Here is a 24,729-nt window from a genome sequence, read left to right on the forward strand (position 1 = left end):
ACCCCAGCCGCTCCCCTACTGTTAAGTAAATATAGTTCCAACCGGGGGGGGGGAAAGGAGGAAACTTCAAAAAAAAAAGAGAAAGAGAGAGAAAAAAAGAAAAGTCAGCGAAGAGCCTCCTTGGCCTCTTCTAAAAAAAAAAAAAAAAAAAAACTCCCTCCCGCCCGCTCCCCCTCATGGTGTCAAGTAGACCCGCGGAAGAACACATAAGCGAAAGAGGGCGGTGATCCATCCCACCCAGCTCCAAGCGAACGGGAGGAGGACCGAAAGCAGTTCCGGCCGCGTCGCCTAAAAATAGCGCCCCGTGGATATCCATGCGCCCGTGTCAGTGTCTCCGGAGGAGACGGCGGCGAGGAGGAGGAGGCGGCGGCAGAAGAAGCGGCAGAAGCAACGGCGGCGGATGGGTGAGTCTGGCCGCTTTCCCGGGAAGGAAGGAAGGAAGGAAAGAAAGAAAGAAGGAAGGAAGGAGGCCGGGCTTCAACGGCTGAGGGGGCTGCGAAGAGTCAGGGCCGCCAAAATCCCCTCAAGAAAGGGAGGGGGAGTTGGGGTGGGAGGGGGGGAGAAAGCTGGTCATTGAGCTCCCCTCAAGTCTTCCCTCAAGTTAGGAAGGAGTCAGCAACGGCCTCGCATTGGGGGGTGGGGGGTGGGGGCACGGTCGTAAAGCGAGGAGCGAGCCACCAAGTTCTCCCTCTCCAACTTCAGGTGGGGGGTGGGTGGGGGGGGGGCTGCGATGGAGAAAAAAAAAAAAAAAGAACAAGGCGCTTTTCGGCGCTTCCATCCCGGATAAGCGCTGCGTTTAAGGGACGTGGGGATGGCCAGACAAGACCCGTGTCTTGTGTGGGGAGAGGGGGGGGGAGGGAGTCTTCACCGACATAGAGAGGCCGTCTCCTCTCCTTCCTCACCCCCCCACACCCAGAGGGGATGCTCTGGGCATGTCAGAAAGGCGTACACGCGTGTCCCGGGGCGTCGTCTGAAGGGAACTTTGGCGTCTGGGGTGGTGGTGGTGGTTAGGAAGGTTTAGGTCCCTATGGGTAAGAGGAATGATGGATGGGGGTGGGGGTGACGGTGGCAATTGGGGCATATTTCCAGGTGGATCCTGTATCCGCAGGTTTGTAAACAGCTGGGGAGGACGGAGTGGTGGTGGGGGGTTGGTTTAATGGAAATAAATGTCTGGATGGAAATAATCTGGCAGCGTGAATGTGCCTTGCATTTAAGGCGTGTGTGAACGTGCCTGCGTTTTCGTGTGTGCAATGTACCTTGCATTTAAGGTGCCTTTTACAGGTAGTCCTCGACGTACAAGCCGTTGCTTTCCAGGGGGGACTGAAGTTACGACATCGCTGGGAAAACTTGGACGGCTGTTTTTTTCCCCCCCTCCACACTCGACCACCGTCGGAGCCTCTCCACGGTCACGTTGATTGACGTGGCGATGCTTTTGACAGCCAACTCGCGGTTATGACGGTTTTGCAGGAGTCACGGGATCGCCTTTGGCGACCTCCTGACGAGCAAAAGTCAATTGAGGGGGAGGGGGGGAAACCAGATTCGCTTAACAACCTTGCCTTTGTTGATTTAACGGCTGCCGTGATTTGCTCAACAGAGGTGGCGAGAAAGGTCGTAAAATGGGGCAAAGCTCGCTTAACAGATTTCTGACATAGCCTCATAAATGCTAAGGCTCCATTGTGGTTCTAGGTTGAGGACTTAGCTGTATTTGATTCTCTATATAAGACACAGACATTTTTTTTCCCTCTATACTGGATTGCAGTTGAATTGACCTGTATTCAGGATTTTTCACACTTTGGGGGAATGTTCTTCTTCTTTTTTTTTTTTGGATATGGTTAGCAGAATGTGGAGTTGCAAAAATAAGGGCCGAAATGTGCTGCTCCAGAGGTTGTGCGTTTTGTGTATATCCAACCAGAGAGGGTTTTTTTTTTAACACTTTTACCCAAGTCTTTTTCAGTAGGATCTTTTAGAGATCAGGAAGATCGTTTTCTACATCTCTTCATTTCTTGTTTTTACTATCCAGGACAAGATGTTCAAGGCAGTTTACAAGCATATTAAGATGTCAGAAGAAGGCTTCGGTTTTTTTTTTTTAATCCATGCCATCTTGTCTGATTTTTCATGGTATTTTTTAGGAAGTAGTGAGGTTGGCCGAGTAAGAGAAAAATGGAGCGAATAAGTTATGTAAATGGCAATCTTCCTAGTATTAGCTCTTTAGGAAAAATGTGCGGGAGGAAGGATGCCTTTTTCTTGGTATATTCTTGCTCTCTCTCAAAGACTGTTAATTCCTCCATATACTCCTCCATATGCTCTCTTGACAATACCCTTATTTTTTCCACTTTACTCTCACCCTCATTTGTCTATGAAATGAACAAGAGTCACACAAAAACTTTGTAATGGCCAAAGACCAGTCCCCATTCCATAATGTAAAAAAGGATATAGAAGTGTAAAGCTACAATATAAAAAGCAAATGGTGATATAGTTTGGGGATGGGTCTGTTGATGGTATGATATTTGGGAGTGATGTACCAGCTGTTTTTTTTTTTTTAACTTCCTGAAATTTTTATTGTCAAATAAAACTGTTGGATGCCGAGACTAAGTTTGGGATGTTTTGCATTCTTAGTTTGCATGTTTGTGAAATAAGAAGGGAAGCGGTTAATGGATTGAGCAGGAGAATCTTTTTTCGAGTTTAGGGCTTAGGCTTTCAAGAGCTACTACATTATGGCAGATGTAATGGAAGGGATGCTTTCTCATCAAATAAACAGAGGAGTACATTGCTCTTTTTGTTTTTATTTAAAATTTTGAGTTGGCCTTGGCTAGAGTGGCAAACTCTAGCTGGAAATATTTATCCACATTCTGTAACATCAATAGAGATACCTGTTTTGGTCTACTGGGAGAAGACAACCATGGAAACATTTTCTCATGCTTGCCGAACAATTTAATTTTTCAATTTTACTGACAGTACTTAAAAATAAAATAAAAACAAACAACATTATACTAAGTTTTTTTTAAAAAAAATAAGGCTTGATTTTTCTGCCAGGAAAAAACATGACAAGGTTCTTTTTATGTCATTGCAAAACATTGTTCCTACTTATGTAGGTGCCCTGTTGGTGATTGGAGAACCCACGTGTTTAGAAATCTATCTTTATTAAGTGTTTAATGAGTGGCAGTAGGCGTTTTCTTTCAATGGGTGTTGATAGTTTGGTATTGTCTTTCTGGCTTAGTATATAAAAATGGTGTAAAACTTGTAAGCCTTGCCACGGGTGCTGTTTAGCTCACAGTTTTCCTTGTGAAACACTTAGCTCTAGGAAGTGAATAGACGGGAGTACTTTTTTCCAGAATTGCAACAATGTCCCTTTATAGATAATACTAGTTCTTCCAAACAAGAGAATTTTGTTTCCTTTCAATGTGTTCTACTTTAAAACCTAAACAGCCAAAACAATGTGTCTAATATGTGGCAATTTTAAGAATAAAGTCAACCTTGTGTTGAATAAGAATATAAAACAGTTCCAGATTATGATATTGATAGATACAGGTGTATTTTGATTCATCAATTTGCCATCTTTCTTAAGAAAATTTAAAATTTTATTTTAATAGTTTATTGTTTTTAATATGAAGCTTAAAAGAAATGGCAGCGTTTTTAAAAATTAATCAAAATTGTCCTAAAATGTTCACCTTTTTTCTGTGTTGAAAATTATATGATTTCATTTTTACTTATTTTCAGGCTAGTTGCTGTTCATATCAAAGATGAAGAAAAACAATTTAATTTAGTATTATGAGCCACCAACAATAAATTTGTATTTATTTTAGAGTATAGTTATGATGGAATTGTAACATCTAAAGTTTAATAATAGTGGGATTAAGATATATTTGTTGCTATGAATAATGGGAACACTTACAAGTTTGGGGAAGATAACCAGTATTAAAGCAAGTGGCTTGGGGAAGATTATAAAGTTAAAATGCAATGGCTCTAAGATTAATTTTGCATATCTACTGATGAGTGAAGTATGAATAAAATAAAAGAATGGTTATCCCATGAATATGAATTATAAAACATGTCTTGGAAATATCTAACATGAATGTAATAAGATGAGCCCTGGAAGCAAATGTGTTGGTCTACTTGGCAAATGACTTTGCAAAGTGGAATTGCTCAGTGTAAAATGGTTATAAGGATATGAATACTTTGCCTGCTGCTATTGGCTAATGTTTGTTCTGCGTTTGAAATAATGTGGGGAAAGGGGGTAGGGAAGAGCAGACAAGTAGCATCTGGAAATGGAAATAGGTGAGGTGACATGATGAGGTATGTTCAATAGCATTTTTAATTTGGATCCGTGTAGCAGGTGGATTAAATATAGAAGGTGGGTGTGATTTTTTTTTTTTTGAGCACTTGAGAGTCTGATCTGAGAGTCATATTTTAACACTGCTTTCATTACTGCTATCTGTCTGAAATGCTTAACTGTTTAAGAAATTTAGGATTATGATCAAAGTGAAGTTCCTTGTTCTCCAGTCAGTCATTTATGGATTGAAGATGTCTTTTCCTTTAGTATAATACTACAGCATTCAGATCTGTGGTTTCTTCATTGCTATTGTCCAGTATTTCTGAAAGAACTGACAATGACATGTGAACGCTTCAGCATTAGAATGATTACTGGTATATTAAGGCACATAGTATAAAGTTTCATACTTCTTTTGCTTGAAATCTTTGAAGATTAATATGTACATAATTTTGTTAGTTTATTCTTAATGATTCTATATATCATAGCTATTTGGTCAAATGTACATAGTTTGTCACTGACTTGATAGTTGAGGAAACAAGGGAGTGTTATCTTGAGTTCCAGAGCTTCCTCACTTTGTGCATATTTAATTGTATGTAACAACTGCCTACAATTTTTCCAAATATAGTAAATGTCAAATGTCTTTGGCTATGATGCTAAATACTCTATTGGCCATTCTGCTGGGATATTAGGATATTAGCAACCTGCTGTTATGGAAAACCCCTGATTATTAAGTGAGAATCCTTCCATTTGTTCTTGCAAAGGAGCTATATTGTAATGTTACATTTTACTTAGGTGTCTTGTAATTTGTTACAGTATGTTTTTTAATTCTAGCAAATATTGCTTAACCACAATTATTAATGGAAATATGCTTGTTTCAAAACCATAATTTGAAGTTGACTTATTCTCATTAACCAATTAACCAGAATGGACCCTGTTAGGAAGATGTAGAGAATTTAGACACTAATTCTTAATATGAGTCTTAAAATGGCTAGCATGGCGCTCTGCTGATCAGAATTAAAAGATAGGCGCTACGCTACAAATTCAGATACTAATGACCTTGAGTAAACAATACAATGGTTTAAACTATCACATAAATCTAAAATACAGCTAAATGTTCGTCTTATTACTGAGATTATGCTGGAAACTGCAAATCGTTTTAATTCCTGCTACTGCAGGTAAAGCTGAAGTGACCTCTATCACTGGTAGGCCAGCTGCTATTTATATGGCAGTTGCTTCAATGAGTTCCTTCAAGAGAGGCCTGGGCTAGCTGATAAAAGCGACAGCAAAAATTGTAACAGTTCCTCCCCCCTCTCCTCCTCCTCCTCTGTTGTTGCTTCTCTCTTGCAATCCTCCATTTTTATAGCAAGCTGGAAAATGTCCAGAACTGCAAGACTAATTGTTGCTTCACATGATTTACTTTTAGTTGAATATGCTTTTATTTATCCCTCCATTACAGATTACTCTGAAATAGTTCTTTCCATCTTTGTCCAATTTCTTCATTCCTCATGCCCATTCCCCATACATTTCTTTTCTTCATAGGCTTTTTTCTTGGTGCCGATTGTACTGTTAGCAGTTGATAATTTATTTCTACATTATGGCTCAAGTGTATAGCAAAATGTTCTAAGTTTTTGAAACTTCCATAGCATATATGTTGAAACTTGAAGACTATGAAGGGGAAGTTAATTTTCCTTATAGTAGCCTCCCTGTTTTATACTAAATTATGCTTTCTGCTTATTTATTCATAAATAAGCAGAATAAATAAGACACACTATAATTTGGGATTCTTTAGGAAATTATGGATAGTCCATCAAAGCTTTAGCAACAGTGTTCTGCTTTAACTAGTTTTTTTAAAAAAAATGATTCAGCTGATTCAATAACATGAATGTAAACTTCAGTGCAAAAGGATAGGAAAGGACAGTTTGAATTAGCTGGAATAATTTATATTCCAGTGAATATCTACAAATGAGAATGTGCTGTCATATGAATAGTTGTTCTGCAGTAACTAGAGTGGAAAAAGTTTGTCCTTTTATTAAGTGTTGTGATACTGCTGCCTGACCTTTGGGCCTTTGAAAATAAGTATGGGTGTTCCTAGAGTGGAGAGGAAGAAGAGGAAGAATTCTGGGCTCTGGGAATCGGCCACAAAGAACACAGTACAGAGAGCTTATTAGTCATGTATGTTGCTGCTAAAGTTCTTGCTTTGCAGGAGGAATTGCTATTCATATGTCGAAATTGTTAGGGCTGTATAAAGTGTGATTCCCTCTTATAGTAATTATTTGTTAACATTACATCCCAGGCGCTTGTCTTTTTTTATTTTATTTAGGAGAACCAGGCGGTATACACGATGCTTCCTTCTTCTGTTTTTCCCCAATAGCTTATCTGAGAAATTGTAACTGATCCAAACTCAGTAACATTGATCTTCTATAGCTAAGAGTAGAGTAGTACAAGGGCCTAGGTGTATTCTAAAGCCAATCCACCACCTTAACCTGGAATGATCCACTTAACAGCTGATGCCATGATGCAGATAAACTAGGTGCTCTGCTCTACGCTTCTACTCAAAGCAGGTGGAGGAGAGTGCCTGGAGGCCAGCAAAGCTGTGTTTTATATGACACAGATGTTCTGATGTGATGCTCAGAGTGAAGTGCTACTTCATTTTCCATAGCACATCTCAAGGGGGTGGTGCATCGGGGAAGCATTGATTGAAAATTCACTGCCTCTTGAGGCTTCACAGAAGCCTGCAAACTGTGGTTTTGATATGAGTTGTGATAAAGTCCAGGCATTTCCCCGATTCAAGAAAGTTCTTTGAACAGATCAATGGCTGGAATAGATTGACTGACTGTAAATATAGTGTAAAAGGTATAAATGAAACCTATTTTCTTTCTATTCTATGGGAAACGTAGTGTAAAAGATATAAATGAAACCTATTTTCTTCCTATTCTATGGGAAACGTAGTGTAAAAAGTATAAATGAAACCTATTTTCTTCCTATTCTATGGGAAACGTAGTGTAAAAGGTATAAATGAAACCTATTTTCTTCCTATTCCACGGGAACTCTGTAAGTTTATCACTTGATATAAAGTATCTGGTGTCTGTAAGTATTTTATTTAAAATATATAGCCAATTTGTAATAAATGCATATATGATTGCAGTAGAAAGATTTGAATATAGTATAATCAGTACACTTGTTTATTTTATCTTCCTCATTCTATCCTAATTCTTGCTAATAGTTGGAACAAGCTTGTTACGAGATATTATTGCTTCCTCAGTTTTCCTTAAATAACACTTGTTGAAATGTACTACATGTGGTTGACTGTCTGATTTAGAAGTGTATCTGGCATAGTATCCAATGAATGAGTAAAATATAGTGGCAGTTGAAAACAAACATTGAACTACAGCAATCTTACGCCTACTGTGTGGGAGAATTTTTAATATGCTCCCAGAGTTTGAGTAAGTGTCTGCATAACTACCTGCTTGTTGTAAGTAAGTTTAACAAGTTATGAAACAATTCATCATATATTATATCATCATATATGTTTCTAGTTATTTATGTGATTCAGCCTAGAGTGTTAAAAATTCTGGCAAAAGTGACTGAAAGCCCAGTCATATTACTATACCTTCATTTGTTTCATTTTCAATCATGTTTCCTTGTACAGAGATTAATGGAAGATTTGTTACAGTGTCGTTAAAACTCTTACAGAAATGAAATCATTGAGTCGGACTTGCTTTGAATTTCATAATACTTGACGCATGATGGTATTTGCCCTTACCTTTTGAAGCAAAGAATAGTAATCTGTCCTTTTGTGGCTATGCATTGAATAGAATATTTCAACCATAGTGATCTGAAAGGTATCGTATAGTTGGGTTGCAAACTGGCTTTTTTCTTTCTTTCTTTCTTTCTTTCTTTTTTACAAACAACTGTTCTTGTTAATTTTAAATTGGATCTGTCTTCTATGCCTGGAGAATATAAAAACATGAGGGTCTGTCCTAGTCCTGCATTTATTCATTTTATTAAATTTATATGCCTCCTATTTTACTAACCACGACTCTGGGTGGCTTACAAACTTAAAAACAGAAGTACAAGCATTGGATATTATTTCATTTCATATATTAGAGCAGCTGTGATGATGCCTTTGGAATGCTTTTAGTCAGGTGGTAGAGAAATAAATTCCATGGGACCTCCCAACTTGTGTTGAATTATGTCTTCCATCATAGTATCTCTTGATAGATTCGTCCTCCATGAATTTATTGAATAATATTTTAAAGCCTTTGAAGTTGGTAGATATCACCATATCCTGTGTAAATTAATTGCATGACTCTTTGAATATGTACTTTTTCAGCTCTTGTGAGTTACCTTATACAAGTTGCCCTTGACTTACAACAATTTGTTTACTACCTTTCAAAATTACAATGACACTGAAAAGTGACTTATTACCAGTTTTCACACTTATGACGGTTGCAGCATCTGTATGGTCATGTGATCAAAATTCGAGCAGTTTGCAACCAGCATATACTGTATTTATGATGGTTGCAGTGTCCTGGAGTCCTATGCTCACCATTCATAACCTTCCCAGCTGGCTTTTGACAAGCAAACTCAATGGGAGAAGCCAGATTCTCTTAACAACTGCATGATTCACTGAATAACTGCAGTGACTCTCTTAACAATTGTGGCAGAAAAGTTATAAAATGGGGCACAACTCACTTAATAACTGTCTTGCCTAGCAACATAAATTTTGGGCTCCATTTAAGTTAAGGACTACCTATAATCAGCTTTATTCATTGAAGTGTTTTGAGAAAGGGCAACAATTTCTTCCTATTCACTTTCTCTATGCTGTGTATGATCTTGCACATCTTGATCAGATGCTCTTTCAGAAGCTTAAAAACAAACCAAGATATATTTGGTTTTATAAATGCAGCAGAATGCTAGATATAGTTAGCATGAATTGTGATTAACATCACTCAGCTTAGTAGGAAGAAATAAGTAGAAGTAACATCAGATGTTTTGGCAGAGAACAGAGGAATGTAAAGTTAGGAATCTCTATTTCTAGTGGCTTCTTGTATGTGTGTTGAAGTCTACCAGCTGGATTTGTGCTAGCATAGGATTAAAACTCACAACTCTCATTTTTAGCCCAGTGCCTTTAACAACTACACCAAACTGGTGCCCAGAAGATACCTGTAGAGATAAAATAAACATCACCTAATTTGTGCACTTGCTACATTTTTAGGTTAAAGTTCAAAAACAAGAAAAGAAGCATTGCTAGAAAGATTTAAGAACAAGTCATCCACGTGTCTTAAGCAGTTATTTGAAATCTACCTCACTGCGCAGTTCACATTAGTGTAGGTATGTATATGTATTTCTATAATAATTTGTGCATATGTTGAATGCAGGTTAGTAATGTTTCTCATCTTCCTGGTTAGCATACACATACGTGTGTGTGTATGTGTGCATGTGCATGCGCGCGCATAGCCAGACTTTTATAGGATGAAGTTGATCTTACTATATCTGTAACTGGAAAAGAAGTCATTTTTCTAATTTATTCTCTTGAAAGAGCAAACATTCATACAGGAACTAACAACCTGAAACCACAAAAGAATGTGTGGTAAGTAGTTACCTCCTCAAAATGCAAGTGCTGTTACAGCTATGAGGCGAAAACTTCAGGTGAAAAGGGCACATTATCTTCTTTCCCCCAAACACTGGAAAATTGTCCAGCATGGACCCAAACAGCTGAAAAGCAGCATTGAACAGGATCAAAAGAATAAAATTTCTGGATTAGAAATAAAACTACGGTACATTGCTTTCTTGTGCTTTCTTTGTTCATAGATCTGTAAATGACAACCATTATAATATAAAAGATTCCATTTACATTTTCTACCAGTAAAAGTAGGGACACAGTGGCTCAGTGGCTAAGATGCTGAGCTTGTCGATAGAAAGGTCGGCAGTTCAGCGGTTTGAATCCCTAGTGCCACATAATGGGGTGAGCTCCTGTTACTTGTCCCAGCTTCTGCCAACCTAGCAGTTCGAAAGCACGTAAAAAATGCAAGTAGAAAAATAGGGACCACCTTTGGTGGGAAGGTAACAGCGTTCCGTGCGCCTTTGGCATTGAGTCATGCCAGCCACATGACGATGGAGACGTCTTTGGACAGCGCTGGCTCTTCGGCTTTGAAACGGAGATGTACACCGTCCCCTAGAGTCGGGAACGACTAGCACATCTGTGTGAGGGGAACCTTTACCTTTACCAGTAAAAGTAAGGGGATATCCACTTCAGATTTACCATTTATCAGTCAATTATTCTGTTGCTGGCCATGGGTGCCAATAAATTGATATACAATTTATTTAATAGTATTTAGTAGTAGTAATAATATTAACAGACATTGAGAAACTTCAGAGTAAGAAAGATTTTACCGTAAACAGAATCTACTGGAAAAAAAGGAGGAAAATAATTTTTTGTCTGTAACGGTCATACCAATAAAATTGTCTCAAATGTGATGTTGAAAAATTGAGATTCTAGTGAATTCCACAAGAGATTCTATAATAAAGATACTATCATTGAGAATACAGTATGTATTTTCTACATTGACAGAAAGAAACCCTATCTAACTTCCCTGTGCATTGTGCTGATAAGAGAAAAGGCATTTGCTAGGGCAGCCTTAACAAAAGTAATTTAGGGTTTTAAATGCTAAAAAAAATGGAGACAAAATAAATATTTTAGCATGAGTGCAGTATGCTCCTTCCAATAATTTATTAGCATGAAATGATATTTTCATTTGAAGGTTCTAATCTAGAAGATAATCAGAAGAAGTGTATAAAACACATGGCCTATCTAGTATGAATTTAGATATACGGTACTGAAATTGAATTTACCTAGTTGAAATGCCCTAGTTTTTGTATTAATAACACAAATTTAGCTGCAGTTGAATTGTTAATGAACATTTTGGAATTATAACTTTCTGGTATCTTAAATTAAGATATGATAGGCTGATTTGAGAATTAGACACATTTTAAATTCTGCATAGGTATTTTATTTTTCTGTAATTGCAACAAGTGCCTGCATAAAATATTGATTAGGATAGATATTCAGAAAACAATAAAGAAGGCAATCATACTTAACTTCATTTATAATACAAACCATCACAATAACCAGGTTCATTCCCTATGTTAAGCCAGAATCAAACAAAACCCAGCATACAAATATTGGGATTGTGCTTCCAGTTCATGTATGGAAAGATATATGAGAATACGTTTTAATAGATTAATGAAAAATTAATATCTATTTTAGTGTTACTCATTTTAGTGAGGTTTTGTTTGTTGTATTAATTGTGGAAAATAATGTTTCACTTCTTAACTGATTAAATATTAGTTGAAGATTATGGAAGAAAAAGAGAAGCTATTAGCTGGTAGGAAAAAAAAATAGATTGCTAAAATTTGTCACTATATTGATACAGTAAGCATTTGATTTAGAACCCCAATCGAAGGCATGCTGCGAATTAGCAATAAAAAAAAAAAAACACTTTCAAAGGATGCTGATCCTCATCAGCCCCCACTTTTTGCTGATGCAAGTTGAAATAGTAGATCAGTGTGGTTGTTGGTATTTCAGCTGTTGCCAGCCGATCATAAGCAGACATTGCTTCAGCTGCTTTAGTTCTTCAGGCAAGGAGATAGTGAAAGACTTGAGGATGTACTGCCAACTTTGAATTATTTGGCAGGAACTCCTCCTTCTGTTGCATTAGATTTGCAGAAGCATCTGGCATGCACTGTAACTCCACTATTACCAATTTGTAGGATCTGTTCACATAAAACACGATATTGGAAAATACAGTCATGATCACCTTTTAGTTTTAATGTATCTGGAGGCGAGTCTTGGAGGGGGCTGAATTGTTGCCATTGGTGTCGCTTAAAGACAATTTCAAATTGTGGTTTAGATGTTGGCTTATTCTGAAGCTTCCAAATAGGTTATTTTTATAGAGTTAAGATTATAAAATCTTAACCAAGATCAACTTTAAAATGGAATGTTTAAGGGAGGTAGAGAGATACAGTGCTATACATGCACAGCATTGTACCTTTTGAATAACTTTAGTGTGGAATTGGGATCGTAGAAACACCCAGGAGCATAGAAGAGTTCAGAGGCAGATGCATAAATAAATGTCTTAAACATATTTATTCATATGATAAATCATATTAACTATGTACAACAGAGATCAAGTCTCATGAGGAACAAACATGAAAAGACAGAGATGGAGAGAGCAAGGTGGAAAAGGTTGGAGGAGGTTTTATACTCAGGGTAAGCCCCTCCTTTCCACACAGGGGTGGAGACACTCTCTGCCTCCAGTGGTGTCTATATGACACATGTGCCAATGGCTTGCAAATACTTGACATTTAGAGACAAGTATATCTCTTAATACCTTTAGGGACAAATATCTAAGTGATAAAATGTCCCATGAAACGAAGAGGGTTGTTTTTATTTAAAATGTATTAAACGTTAATGAGTTGATTTCTTGCAATTCAGCTGAGGCAAAGACCCAATACAAAAGGGGAAAAATGCAGAAAAGTAAAGGAGTCAAAAAACCTAATTTTTATTTCTTATGTACTCCACCTTCCTGTCACTCCTTCCTTTTCTGCTCTGACATTCTAGTAAGCCAGGAAGTCTTAAACTAAACTTAAAGCGGAAAGCTCTATGTTTTAACTGGAAAAGTGTTTCTAGCTTTAGAAGAAGGCAGTTACACTTTTAGTAAAATAAGATAACACAAGCACAGTTTATTTTATATATAATGCTGAATTAGTTCCTGTATCTTAATATTAGTTTACCACTTGAACATGGGTAAAAAAAAAAGAAATGCATAACTTGCATGAAACTCTTATCATCCATCTGGACAGTTGGGTTTGGTGCCACCATTGAGTTGCTAATTTTATAGGGTTCTTTCTCTTATGTATGTATGTATTATTATATATGCAACTATTAGTGATCTGTATTTTAAATTTTGTGACTTGGTCTTGGACCGTAAATAAATGAATGTTGGTGGCTTTGTTTATTTAAACTTGTTTTCCCTGCTTGATCTTAGGCAAATAACTCATTTTATTCATAGCTATTTTCTTTATATATAGTTATATATACTATTAATGTAAAGTTATTTTAAAGCAAATATGGAGAAAAATAACATTTTTGAAATGGATTTTGAATGAAAATATAAGCCATATTAATTTGCTAAGAAGTTGTATTCTTGAATCTTGTGATATCTACCAAACACAAATTTTCACCTTTTTTTCCCCAGTGTAATTTTTCCACAGAATCTGCAGAGAGAGGAAATTTTGACAATTTTATCTAGGAGCGCCTACATTTTGACAGCACTGTCAGAAATCCATCACACTTAAAGCAAACTATTGCCATATAATTAGAGCCTGTAAAGTTAAATTTTATTCAGCTAGTATGTGTAGCAATCAAGGCATCAAATGACTGAGTCTTGTTCTGCCTTGGACATGAAGCCAGATGGGTAACCTTGGGCCAGTCATTCTCTCTCAGCCCTAGGAAGGAGGCAATGGCATGCAAAACTGTGCCAAGGTAACTTTAGGAACTAGGTCAAACAATCATAAGGAGTCAACAGTGACTGGAAGACTGGAAGATATATTATCGTATATATGATTGATTAATAGATTGCATTTATTGAATGCAGTATATAATGTACTGAGGACCCTAAACTAAAAGCGTGATTCCAAAGGTCAATATTTAAAGAACACACTCTGTTGCAAAATATATACTATATGATAACTTTAACTGCAGCTTTTTCTTAGGACACATTTTCTTGCTCTTTTCGTTCTTTATGTTGTATGTGAAAAAGACATAACTGTCAGCTCACATACAGGTTTTACATTTAAAGAAGTAGCCATTAAGTATCCAAATTAGTGCTTCAAACTGAACTTATTTATACTTAGAAAAGAAAATTGAATGTAACCTTCGGCCTCCTTGGGTTGTTCTTACGATTTTGCTTAAAAAATCTTTTTGCATGTCAAACTAAATCAGGTTTACTTGCATATATATTTCACTGAATTTACTTGGATTTTAATACTTGCATATTTTAAAATATTTTGATGAAATATTACAGCCTTAGTTTATTTATATGAGTAACTGTTGTGTTTTTGCACTTGAAATGGTCAGTGAAATCTTAATTCAACTTACTATGCAAACATTGAAAGTTCAATTTTATGATATTAATCATGTTAAAAAAATATGACACGTACACCTTAAAATATGGTAAAGCAAGGGTTACAATGATAGAGAGATAAAATACGGCATGCATTACAAGGCCTTTTTTCTAAAGCTCATCATGACATGTTAACTAAGTATACAGACAAACAGTTGAATTGTAAAGATAAATTATTTTTCCTAGGTGTTCTGATATGCCTATGCTTTCTATTAAGCTATAATATTTGGCCAGAAAAATTGCTGCTTAAAGAATTTGGGAATACAATGCACACTGCCCTTGGAGGCATCCATCTATACGTAACTCTAGATTAGCATTTCAAAATTAAATAGAAGAGATGGAAGATACAGGGCATTTCAGAGGGAATGCCTTTTTGCATTAATAAAATAACATAGGACACAGAATAGCACACTTGGTAAAATCCTGGTTGTGAGTATGATCCTGTCGGCCCAATTTACTTGTTAGGTAACACAGAGCGGCATTAGATTGTGAGTGGACTTGCCCACCTAAAAATGTAATCACTTGGGGTGCATTTTTTTCAAGGGTGGTGCGTTTGAGGAAGGTAACTGTAGACTCTTTGTTTTCACTCCCTCACATTGTTTTCTTGTAGACTTTCATTTGCTTTTTTCTTTAGGTGTGTAAGCACTTTTCAAGGACCCACTGCTGTTGCTTACAATATTATCTCAAAACTAGTTACGATCAGAAGATAGTATAATTTCTAACAATTTAGTACTTGGGGCTAGTGACACATACCAAGCCTTGGGTAAAACACAGTGGCAAATAACTTGTGAAATCTTGCCAGGGAAACTTGTCCAGGCAATCACCAGGAGGCAATACTGACTATAAAGCACAAATAAATAAATATACAAAGTTTAATATTATATCGAATGTATGTGTATAGAAGTACAAACTGCAGAGCCTGAAACTGCATTCTTGAAAATTTGACACCTCTTCGCTGTAGTATTCTAAAACTGAGGTCTGTTTTATACCTCTTTCCCTGCCCTCTGCCTAATCATTTAGATAAGATTAGAAGGCAGAAGATACATCTCCTATTTTTAGACTTAAAAGCAATTTTTGGTAGGAGCACTTTACTTGTGGCTGCGTCTCTGGAGAAAGTGAGATTAATTGCCTTTTCCACATGTTGGCTTTCATGGAAACTTCAGCTATTGAAAGAAACCTCCCCAAAATATTTTAGTTTTCTTCAGGGTGGATAAAAATCGGATTTTTTTTTATTTAAATGGGATTTTATTTTTATTTTTATCAAATTTATTTTAATAAAATGCCTTTGGAGTAAAAATCTATCTAAATATAGTTTTCTATTTAAGATACATTAATAATTTAGTTTATTCAGCATGAAATGGAGCTTAGTTATGTAGCATGAGGCTGTATATTCTGCAATATTTACATTTTTGGTAAACTCAATGAATCCAAACTCTGCAAGCTGAGATAACATGCACTGCATTGATGCATTCACACAATTTAACAGTAACCATGAGATAAATCATAAAACAAAGTCAGGAATATTCCTTTATCCCCTTGTTTTGCAAATCTATGTATACTACAAACTGTATGATTGTTTGAAGAGAAATGCATCTGTACCACTAGGCTCTAAGTTTGAGGAGGAAGAGCAAGCAGTAAAAATGAAAGTGACACCTTCTAAGCAGCTTATAAATATAATATTAAAAACACCTGTCATTTCAGATCCATCATGGCAGCGCCTGTTAGCGGGCATCCACTCATCTGCTGCCTGGTACGTCCCTCATCATGTTGTGTCACTGCTGCATCACCAGCCGTCCCATTAAAGTGAATGGGACTGTCAGTGAGTCAACAGCGGGTCAGAGGAGGAGCTGCTGTGCGACGGAGATGACAGTTGCTCTTTAAAAATTATGATTTAAATCAAGTTGATTTAAATCAAGCCTTTTTACTAGTGATTTAAATCATTTAAATTGTGATTTAAATCGACTTGATTTAAATCAAATCCACCCTGGTTTTCTTAATAGGGAAAATAATAGCTTTGTGGATTTTAAATAACACAGTGATTTATCTCCTTCTTACAGTAGTCCCACACAAAGCATTTTACCAAGGCCTGGCTGGCTGTTCATATGAAGAGCTGTGTTAGAATCCTAATTTGGATTCTCACAGTAGCCAATTTATGGCTACTGCTATAGCTTCTAGTGCACATCTATAATGCATATCTGCTTTTGATGCTGGCATACCATAATTATTATAGGTAATTCTTAGTGATAATCTTGCTGTCTGCTCTTCTAAAGTTATGTAACTTGGTAGCCATTACCGGTATATATTATGCATCATATGACAGTCAACTTCATTTATTGTATTCTAAGCTCCACGAAGAATTTCATTTTATTCTGAAACTCCCATTATTCTAAAAGCAGAGGGGGAAACTATGCATTTTCAATACATCCTACATAATTTTATACAGCTCTGACATCCCTCTCTTGAATTTATTTTTCAAATGCCCTAAATGCTATGAACTTTTATCAGAACCTTTTTCCAATTCAGCAATATCCTCCTTGAGATAAACTGATAAGAATTTTATAGAAGTGTAAATAAATATATGCAAGAAAAAGCATTTCCAGGGAAAATTACCTTGAACCCTATACCTTGCCACCTAGGTTTCGCTTCCTGAATCACAGAGTTACATTTTTCTAAGTGAGTTCATAGCTTCTGCTGTTCTTACACATCTATATTTTCTTGATAGTGAGAATAATTAATCAGTGGAACGGCTTGCCTCCAGAAATTGTAGGTGCTCCATCACTGGAGGTTTTTAAGAAAAGATTGGACAACCATTTGTATGAAGTGGTGTAGGGTCTTCTACTTGAGCAGCGAGTTGGACTAGAAGACCTCAAAGATTCCATTGAACTCTATTATTTTGTGTTCTGTGTTCTACTGCATATTTCTGCTTGATGTCAGTGAGGCCTTTATAGGAAACCTTAGTTGCTGATTTTGATTGAATAAACAATTTGCACTGCAGACAGGAACAGCTCTCTGAACTGAGTTGTCCTTGAAAAGGTGAACAAGGTGGTTAGTACTGGAATGGATGGCCATCAGGACACTGCAGAACTCTGGATTAAAGTGGGAAATCAAAGAAACCTCCTTGAAGGAAAGAATGACAGGTCTGTCCATGTACTAACCAGGCGCAAAGCCTTTTTGCTGTTTAAGAAGAAAATAACAAAGTGCTTTATATGTTTTCAGACATTTCATCAGTCAGAGTAGAAGCATTCATTTAGTCTTTATTCTGTGACATCAACTGTGGATTAAAACTGCTTGTAAAATAACCCAAAATGGCTTTTGTCAGAGGACAACGCTTACTGCAAGATCCATATGCAGTCAGATGTCTGTTCTATGTAATATGTACAGTTACTCCTTTTCAACAGTTGGTGTTGTTCCCAGCCTTCAGAACTTAGCAATCAGCATTGAAACACTGGAATATTTTTTGGCAGAGTACAATAGCTATTTAGCAGGAAATCAAACTGTCTTGGAAGAAATACAACTCACATTTTTTTTCTTCAAACTTTACCAGTGAGCCTTGCGAGTTGCATTTTTAGGGTGATTATTGTTTGGAAGTTCTGCCATTATCAAGTCAGTGTTGTAGAATTGTTTCCAGGTGTCTTTGCAAATTGGAAACACATTGATAAACTGTGTGTATTCTAGGGAAGTAAAGTTGACCAGTCCCTGCTTTAAGATATAGTTTCAATCCAATTGTAGAATAAATTCCCAGTGGATCATTCCAGGGGCATGCCATGCTTCAGAAACATTGATAGTAAAGCTGCAGTCTTCAATTTTTCACTCCTGGTGTGCTTTCTTAATTACTAAATTGGAAATACACACCCACTCACATTTCAGTAGGCCTCCAACTTCCTGTAAGAAGAAAAATAAAAACCCATTGATGTAGTCAACTTTCAGCAAATCTAAGAAATGCTAATTAGATCATGAACACAGGGACACAAATAAATTTCCCAGATTGCCATGGATGGTCAAAGCATATAATATAATTGTATAAGATTATAATAATATAATAATATAATCTGATACAATTGTAAAGATTGCCAAATACTTCTGAGCCTACTGAAGACCACGAATCTCCAAAGAATCTGAAAGGAATGAAAAATTTAGTTGTTTCCTGAATACCTTGACTACTTTGATTATCAATATGTTTTAGGCAATCCCATTGTCTGATTCTGCATTGAGGAATGAGGTTAATCCAATCAGGAGAATCGTGAAAGACGCATTTCCAGACTGACTTCAGAAGAACAAGCCATCATGTGAAAGAGTTTCCCCCCATTCTTTATGAACTGTTTGCAAATTACTAACTTTCTGTAGGGCCAGATAGTGTTGCAGCCAATAGGAAGGAAAGATACGTTCAAAGTAGTGATTCACTCCAGGTTGTTATTCTAATCCATGCTTTTGAAGATAATGCCCGATTTGGTCTATAAATTGTGATTGGTGTTTGCTTATTATTCTCCATGGTTGTCACATCTGCCGTGTACTGTGCTATGTGCCTTGATACTACAGTTTTCAAAGGAATGGAAAATCCTACATTCTTGAACTGCTGTTGTAGTTAACTCCTGTCACTTTAATCCTCATAGCCCATAGTGAAAAATACCTGGAAGGTGAATCTCTGTAATATTTAAAGGACTACTGGTTCTCTCCTTGCCATGAATGAGTTCTGTTTCCCATTTTCTCTATTTTATGCTTTCTTAATAAGCATTACCATAGTTTGCTAGATAACAGTGTCTTGATTCCCACTGTGATGGCCACTGTCTATAAACAAAAATACTTTTTTCATTATGAATGGCTAATTTGAAATTTGTTCATGTTTGCTGCTGCTTCATGACGTATTGCAATTCTTTGTGTAAAAATCTTAGAAATCAGTAGCACAGGTACTTTTTTTAGGTATAGGTCATCTTTTAATAAATTTACAAGCCTTTGATTCCATTTCTGTGGCCAATGACGTAGTGTTACAGTTGGAAAAATGTGCAAGCAGAAAAGAAATGTTCAGATTGGTAATTGGCTTGTTAGTGATGTGTGAAAACTTACAAGTTTTACAGTAATGAATATAACCTTGAATTTCTCAGCTATTTGTCAATCCGTATGTTCCTGTGAAATAGCCTTTTGGGAAAATGAAGTGCTGCATAAAAAGTCTCAAATGGATTTATTTTTAAACAGCATTCAAAAGTTGTTAGTTCTTGAATAGTATCTTGTATGTGAGCCTACACCATTGTTAGAGAAGAAGCTACAGAAAAATACTGAAAATGAACAAGGCCCAGAAATTTTGGGCTTCAATTAGACTTTTTTTTGTGGGAAGTTATTGGAAGATTACTGCAACATTGATATGCCTTTTGTGACTGAATTAGATCTATGTGATGTGAGTGCTTTAATATTTAACCATTATAGGACTGAATTCACAAGGCAATATAATAGAGTTGTCTAATGCTTTGCACTTAATTTAGAAATAGAGCTTTTCAGTATACATAAATGAGAATGCAACTCATTAAAGCAGACATGTCCTTTTCCAGGTTCATCTGATTGTTGAGGGAAGATGCACAGCACTAATGTAGAAACATTACTGATATAAAATATGTATTTTTAACTGTTTTTCTTCTTTTCTTAATTCTAGATTTCTAAGTCAACACCGTGCATGGTTCTGTGTTTGGGCTTTAGTTGTGGAAGAGAAATGCCTACCATGTGCTAGGATACAAGGTTGTGGATCCTTTTATTTCCGTGGTTCTGGAATATAAAGAGAGAAACAGGACAAAATGGGGAGGAAGAAAATACAAATCACAAGAATAATGGACGAGCGGAACAGACAGGTGAGAAACAATACTTCTTCGGAAATACCGGTATACCTAGCTTGCATTCACTTTTGTAAACATTTGAGAAGGACTACTTTTTAAAGCTATGTTTCCCCCCTACAACTTCATCCTGATAACCATCATGGACAGGAGCTACAGAAGAAAGTATGATTTTATTTGGTGATATATTTATTTCTTATTATTTAAACCTATTGTAATTATTAGCTTTATTTATGAGGATTGCACAAACTCATTCATCATTTTTTTAGGTTCAAAGTGTTGCAAAAGTTTGAAAATCCCTGTGTTAACCCAACTATAATGTATTCTGATTTAAGCCTTCATTTCCCCTACCCCCCCACCCCCGTATGATACAGAATACTCAGTGAATTTATAATGATATTTCCATTGCACTGGAATGGAATCTGCTTAGAAGAGCTACATATTATTCAGATTTATATATAGAAGTTTGTCAATTATTTGAAGCAGACATTCAATCATCGATTTCTGTGAGCAGTGTTAGAAGTTGTAGCTATTTCTTTAACTTACATCTCTTTGTCTTTTTAAAGCTCTTTGAGAATCATAGCTTGGACACATAGTCTTTTTGCTTAGTTTGGGAAGCTTTGCAGCATCCCATTCTATTACTGTGATGGCCAATTATGTCATTCACTTCCCTTTTACAAGAATGGCGAAATGCAATTATAACCCAGGAGAGACAGTAAACTGTTGTATTGCTCAACATAACCTACTGCCTTGTGCAAAATGGTGCCATCAAATGGCACAGCCATGGTCATCCTTTATTATTTGGCAATTTTAGCCACTTATTGGGTCCTTCCCAAAGACCCGGGATAGGGAGTTATTGTTTGATGTTGTTGAATGTATTGTTACACAGGATGTAAGCTGTTTCAAATTAAGCTGCCTTTTACAAATGACAAGTGGTGATGTTGTCAATGCCAATGGTTCAAGTGATGTTCCAGATGTTCTAGGATTGCACCGAAGTGTGTTTTTCTATTGTTACTATGTTTGCTTTCTTTTTTTATTATTTTTTTTTATTTATTAGATTTCTATACCGCCCTACTCCCGAAGGACTTGCCATACTTGTTCTTTTTCTGTTTGCAGGTTTTTATATTTTGTGATTCTCCAGAATGATTGGAAACAGCAGTCAGGTATAGGTTAACTCCGTCTGTCTTTAGCTGGACTGAGCCTGCAATTTGTTAAACCACGCCTCTTCTTGTTGCCTCCCAGCTTTCGACTCAGTCCCGTCTGGACAAGATGTGTTTCAGAGCTAATCCTTCCTGATTACCTTTTCCAATGGTTCAGAAGATACAAACAACTCCCAGTTTGGCTGGTAGAGAATTTCCTTTACATCTGATTCCAGCATGTAGGGCTTGGCCTGAAATTGCTGAGGGCCGCGAGGGTGGCATCAGACTGCTGGCTGGCAGGGCCGATTGGGCAGTGCTCATAAGCCTCAGCTCTGCAGTGCTGACCCAGGGGATCGTTTCTACAGCCCCTCTTTTTTGACGACATCGGGCTGCGGGATCGCAGCAGAGTCGAGGATGGCATTCACAAGCTTGCTCTGCAGCACAAGCCTTGAAGTGCGAAGCACATTCTGCGCCATTACCACGCTCGCTGAGGAGCCTGAGGATCGCGAGGGGCGAGGGGCGAGGGCAGATGGGCCCCCCACTTATCCGCCTCATTCCCATCGGTGCCACAGTAATCGGCACAGGGCAGTGCTCATGAGCTTGGCTCCGAACCACTGGCTCTTGGGAGCATCAGCTTCGGATGAACACCTTCAGATCTGGGATCGAGCAAGCAGGCGGTGAGTAGGAGCGATCAGAGGCTCTGCCTGCTGCTTTGCAAGGGGCCCTTTTGTTCCAAGGCCTCTAGGCCTGATCTGCCTAGCTAGATTCAAAATAGCGGCCGCCAGATCAGGGCGCAACACCTGCATGGCAGGTAGCCCAGTGCGCATGCACCCAGAGGGGGATCAACAGGCAGGGCCTTCTGAAGCTAGACCTTCGAAAGGGAAGGCTCATCTTCTAGCAAGCCTCGCAAGAAGTCTTCCAAGGCTGAGGAACGAAGGCACGGGGCCATAGAGAGATCTATTAAAAAAGCTCAGAGAGATGCGGAGAAGAAAGCCAGAAGCCTCCAGGATATGGAGCAGGCATCTTCTCTTCCAATCATTTCATTTCCCCCAGAGTCCCTTGAGAGAACCTCTACTGCTGTATGGTCTCCTGATGAACCAGGGGAACTGCCCCCTGATCTTCCTAGCAATAGGGAATTGCTGTTTGGTGCTACGCCAGAACCAGAATTTATTTGGGCTCAGCCTGTTATACAGAGGGTCCCCTCTGCTGAGGCTACCTTTACACCCACAGCCGCAGGCCTCCGCTTGGAAGAGCATTCGGAACCACTAATCCCAGCCAGCATGGGGGCCATGATTTCTGAAGCAATTAAACAGGGCATTGCAGCAGGGCTTCAACAGACAGCAGAATTAGTGGCCTCTGAATTTCCTGGTCCTCAGGATTTCCAACACAATCTGGAATATTCTCAGGCTCCTCCAGTCAGGCTTCCTTGTCGGCTGAGGAAATGCAACATGATCTTGATCTGTCTGAGGATGAGGGTCTCTTGCCAGACCAGTCTGCTTTCGTGGTGTTGTTTTGCCCTCAGATATTTAAATCTTTACTTCACAAGGCCAAGACTTCCACCAAGCTGGGCATTACTCAGGTTTCCCCAGAGCCTGCACAGGGGTCAGCTGACCCTGCAAATCCACTATTTGCAGAACCCACCATAAAATCAGAGGAGGTTCAGCACCCAGACTTTTTCTGGACATTGTACAAAGGCAGTGGACCTCTCCAGGGTTGGGGCCAAACCCCAGTAGTTTGGACAAACGTCTATACAACACTGGGACTAAGCTTACTAGGGCCCTTCAAGTCCCTTCCATTGATACCCTAGTGGTAGCTCTGACATCTCAGTCGGTCTTAACAGGCTCTCCTGAGGAAATCCTCTGTCCGGAGGATAAAAGAGCAGAATAGTATTTGGTCAATGCCCACCTGGCAGCCACCTGGGCTGTTAAAGCCTCTTCGGCATCACGTCGCCCTTCAACGGACCGAATCTATTCTGCTACCTGGCGGGCCTTCTGCTCATGGTGTGACATGACTGGCGTGTCTGTTCTCCAGCCTTCTATCGTGGATATCCTGGTATTTCTACAGCAGGGACTTTCTGAAGGACTTTCGCCTAACCTTACGTCGCCAGGTGGCTGCTATTTCCTCTGTACTTACCTGCGGGTCTCTCTCATCAGCATCCGCTGATTTGTCGCTTTCTTAGGGGCGCCATGAACCTCTGTCCTCCGGTGCTGCACCGTTACCCTACCTGGGACCTTCCGCTGGTTTTGGAATCACTCATGGGGCCTCCTTATGAGCCCCTGAGGATGACATCTCTCAGGTTGCTGTCTTGTAAAGTCGCCTTCTTGGTGGCTATAACTTCGGCTCGCCGTATTTTGGAGGTTGCGGCTTTGTCCACATGTGCCGACCTCTGTGTGTTCCACGCGGACCTCATGGTCCTCCGCTTGGATCCTACCTTTGTGCCAAAGGTCAACTCTGTTTTCCACCATTCGCAAGAGCTCATTTTACCGAACTTCTGCCCGGGTCCTTCTCATCCTCGTGAACGCCGTTGGCACACATTGGATGTGCAGAGGGCTCTCCTTATCTGTGTAAAAAGGACTGCTTCCATGCAGAAAACAGAATCTCATATCCTTCCAACCTGCCATGTTGGGGCATAAGGTCACGTCATCTACCTTGGGGAGGTGGATTAGAACGTGCATCGTTCAGGCATATGAGACACAGGCCTTGCCGGTTCCGAGATGCATTATGGCACATTCAGCTTGGAGTGCAGCCACTTTGGCTGATTGGGCTACACAAGCTTCCCTAGAGGAAGTCTGCCGGGCTGCTACTTGGTCGTCCCCATCGCCATTTATCCGCCACTATAAGCTAGATACTTATGCCTCGGCTGAGCTGCCTTTGGCAGGAGGGTGCTCCAGACAATTCACACAGAGCAGAGAGCCCAGGACTGCCTACTCCCCCCTAATAGGACAGTCAGTTTTGGTATGACCCATTCCTGACTGCTGTTTCCAACGGTTCTGGAGAAGAGGCGTTGGTCCTACCTGAGACGCTCCTTCTCGGCACATTGGAAACAGCAGTCAGCCCCTCCCGGTTTGGTGTCCGATCCTGGGGGGGCAAGGAGGGCTGTTTGTGTTTCTTTATAGATTTACATGTCAGTCTACATCAAAAGCTGGGAGGCAGCAAGAAGAGGCGTGGTTTAACAAATTGCAGACTCAGTCCAGCTAAAGACAGACGGAGTTAACCGATTCCTGACTGCTGTTTCCAACATGCCGAGGAGGAGTGTCTCAGGTAGGACCAACGCCCCTTTTCTCCAGTTTTTTTCTCTTCTGCTGTCTTCAGGTATT

At 38.7% G+C, this 24,729-nt stretch overlaps 1 protein-coding gene across 13 annotated transcripts in view; it reads left to right on the plus strand.

Moving 5' to 3' along the window:
- Positions 1 to 263: 263 nt before the first annotated feature.
- Positions 264 to 24,729, plus strand: part of MEF2A (myocyte enhancer factor 2A) — a 79,240-nt gene continuing 54,774 nt past the window's right edge. For 10 of the 13 annotated variants that reach the window (XM_060694794.2, XM_060694788.2, XM_060694791.2 and 7 more), the window contains exons 1-2: positions 264 to 404; positions 20,099 to 20,291. In XM_060694794.2, the coding sequence (XP_060550777.1) occupies positions 20,238 to 20,291 (54 nt within the window). In that variant the 5' untranslated portion in view covers positions 264 to 404; positions 20,099 to 20,237. Of the gene's footprint in view, positions 405 to 9,488; positions 9,605 to 20,098; positions 20,292 to 24,729 lie in introns of all 13 variants that reach the window. The other 3 variants (XM_087878318.1, XM_060694787.2, XM_087878321.1) reach the window with 2 other exon arrangements.

The sequence above is a fragment of the Pantherophis guttatus genome, chromosome 13, assembly GCF_059756535.1.
Source record: "Pantherophis guttatus breed Tessera chromosome 13, ASM5975653v1, whole genome shotgun sequence".
NCBI classification, from domain to species: Eukaryota; Metazoa; Chordata; class Lepidosauria; order Squamata; family Colubridae; genus Pantherophis; species Pantherophis guttatus.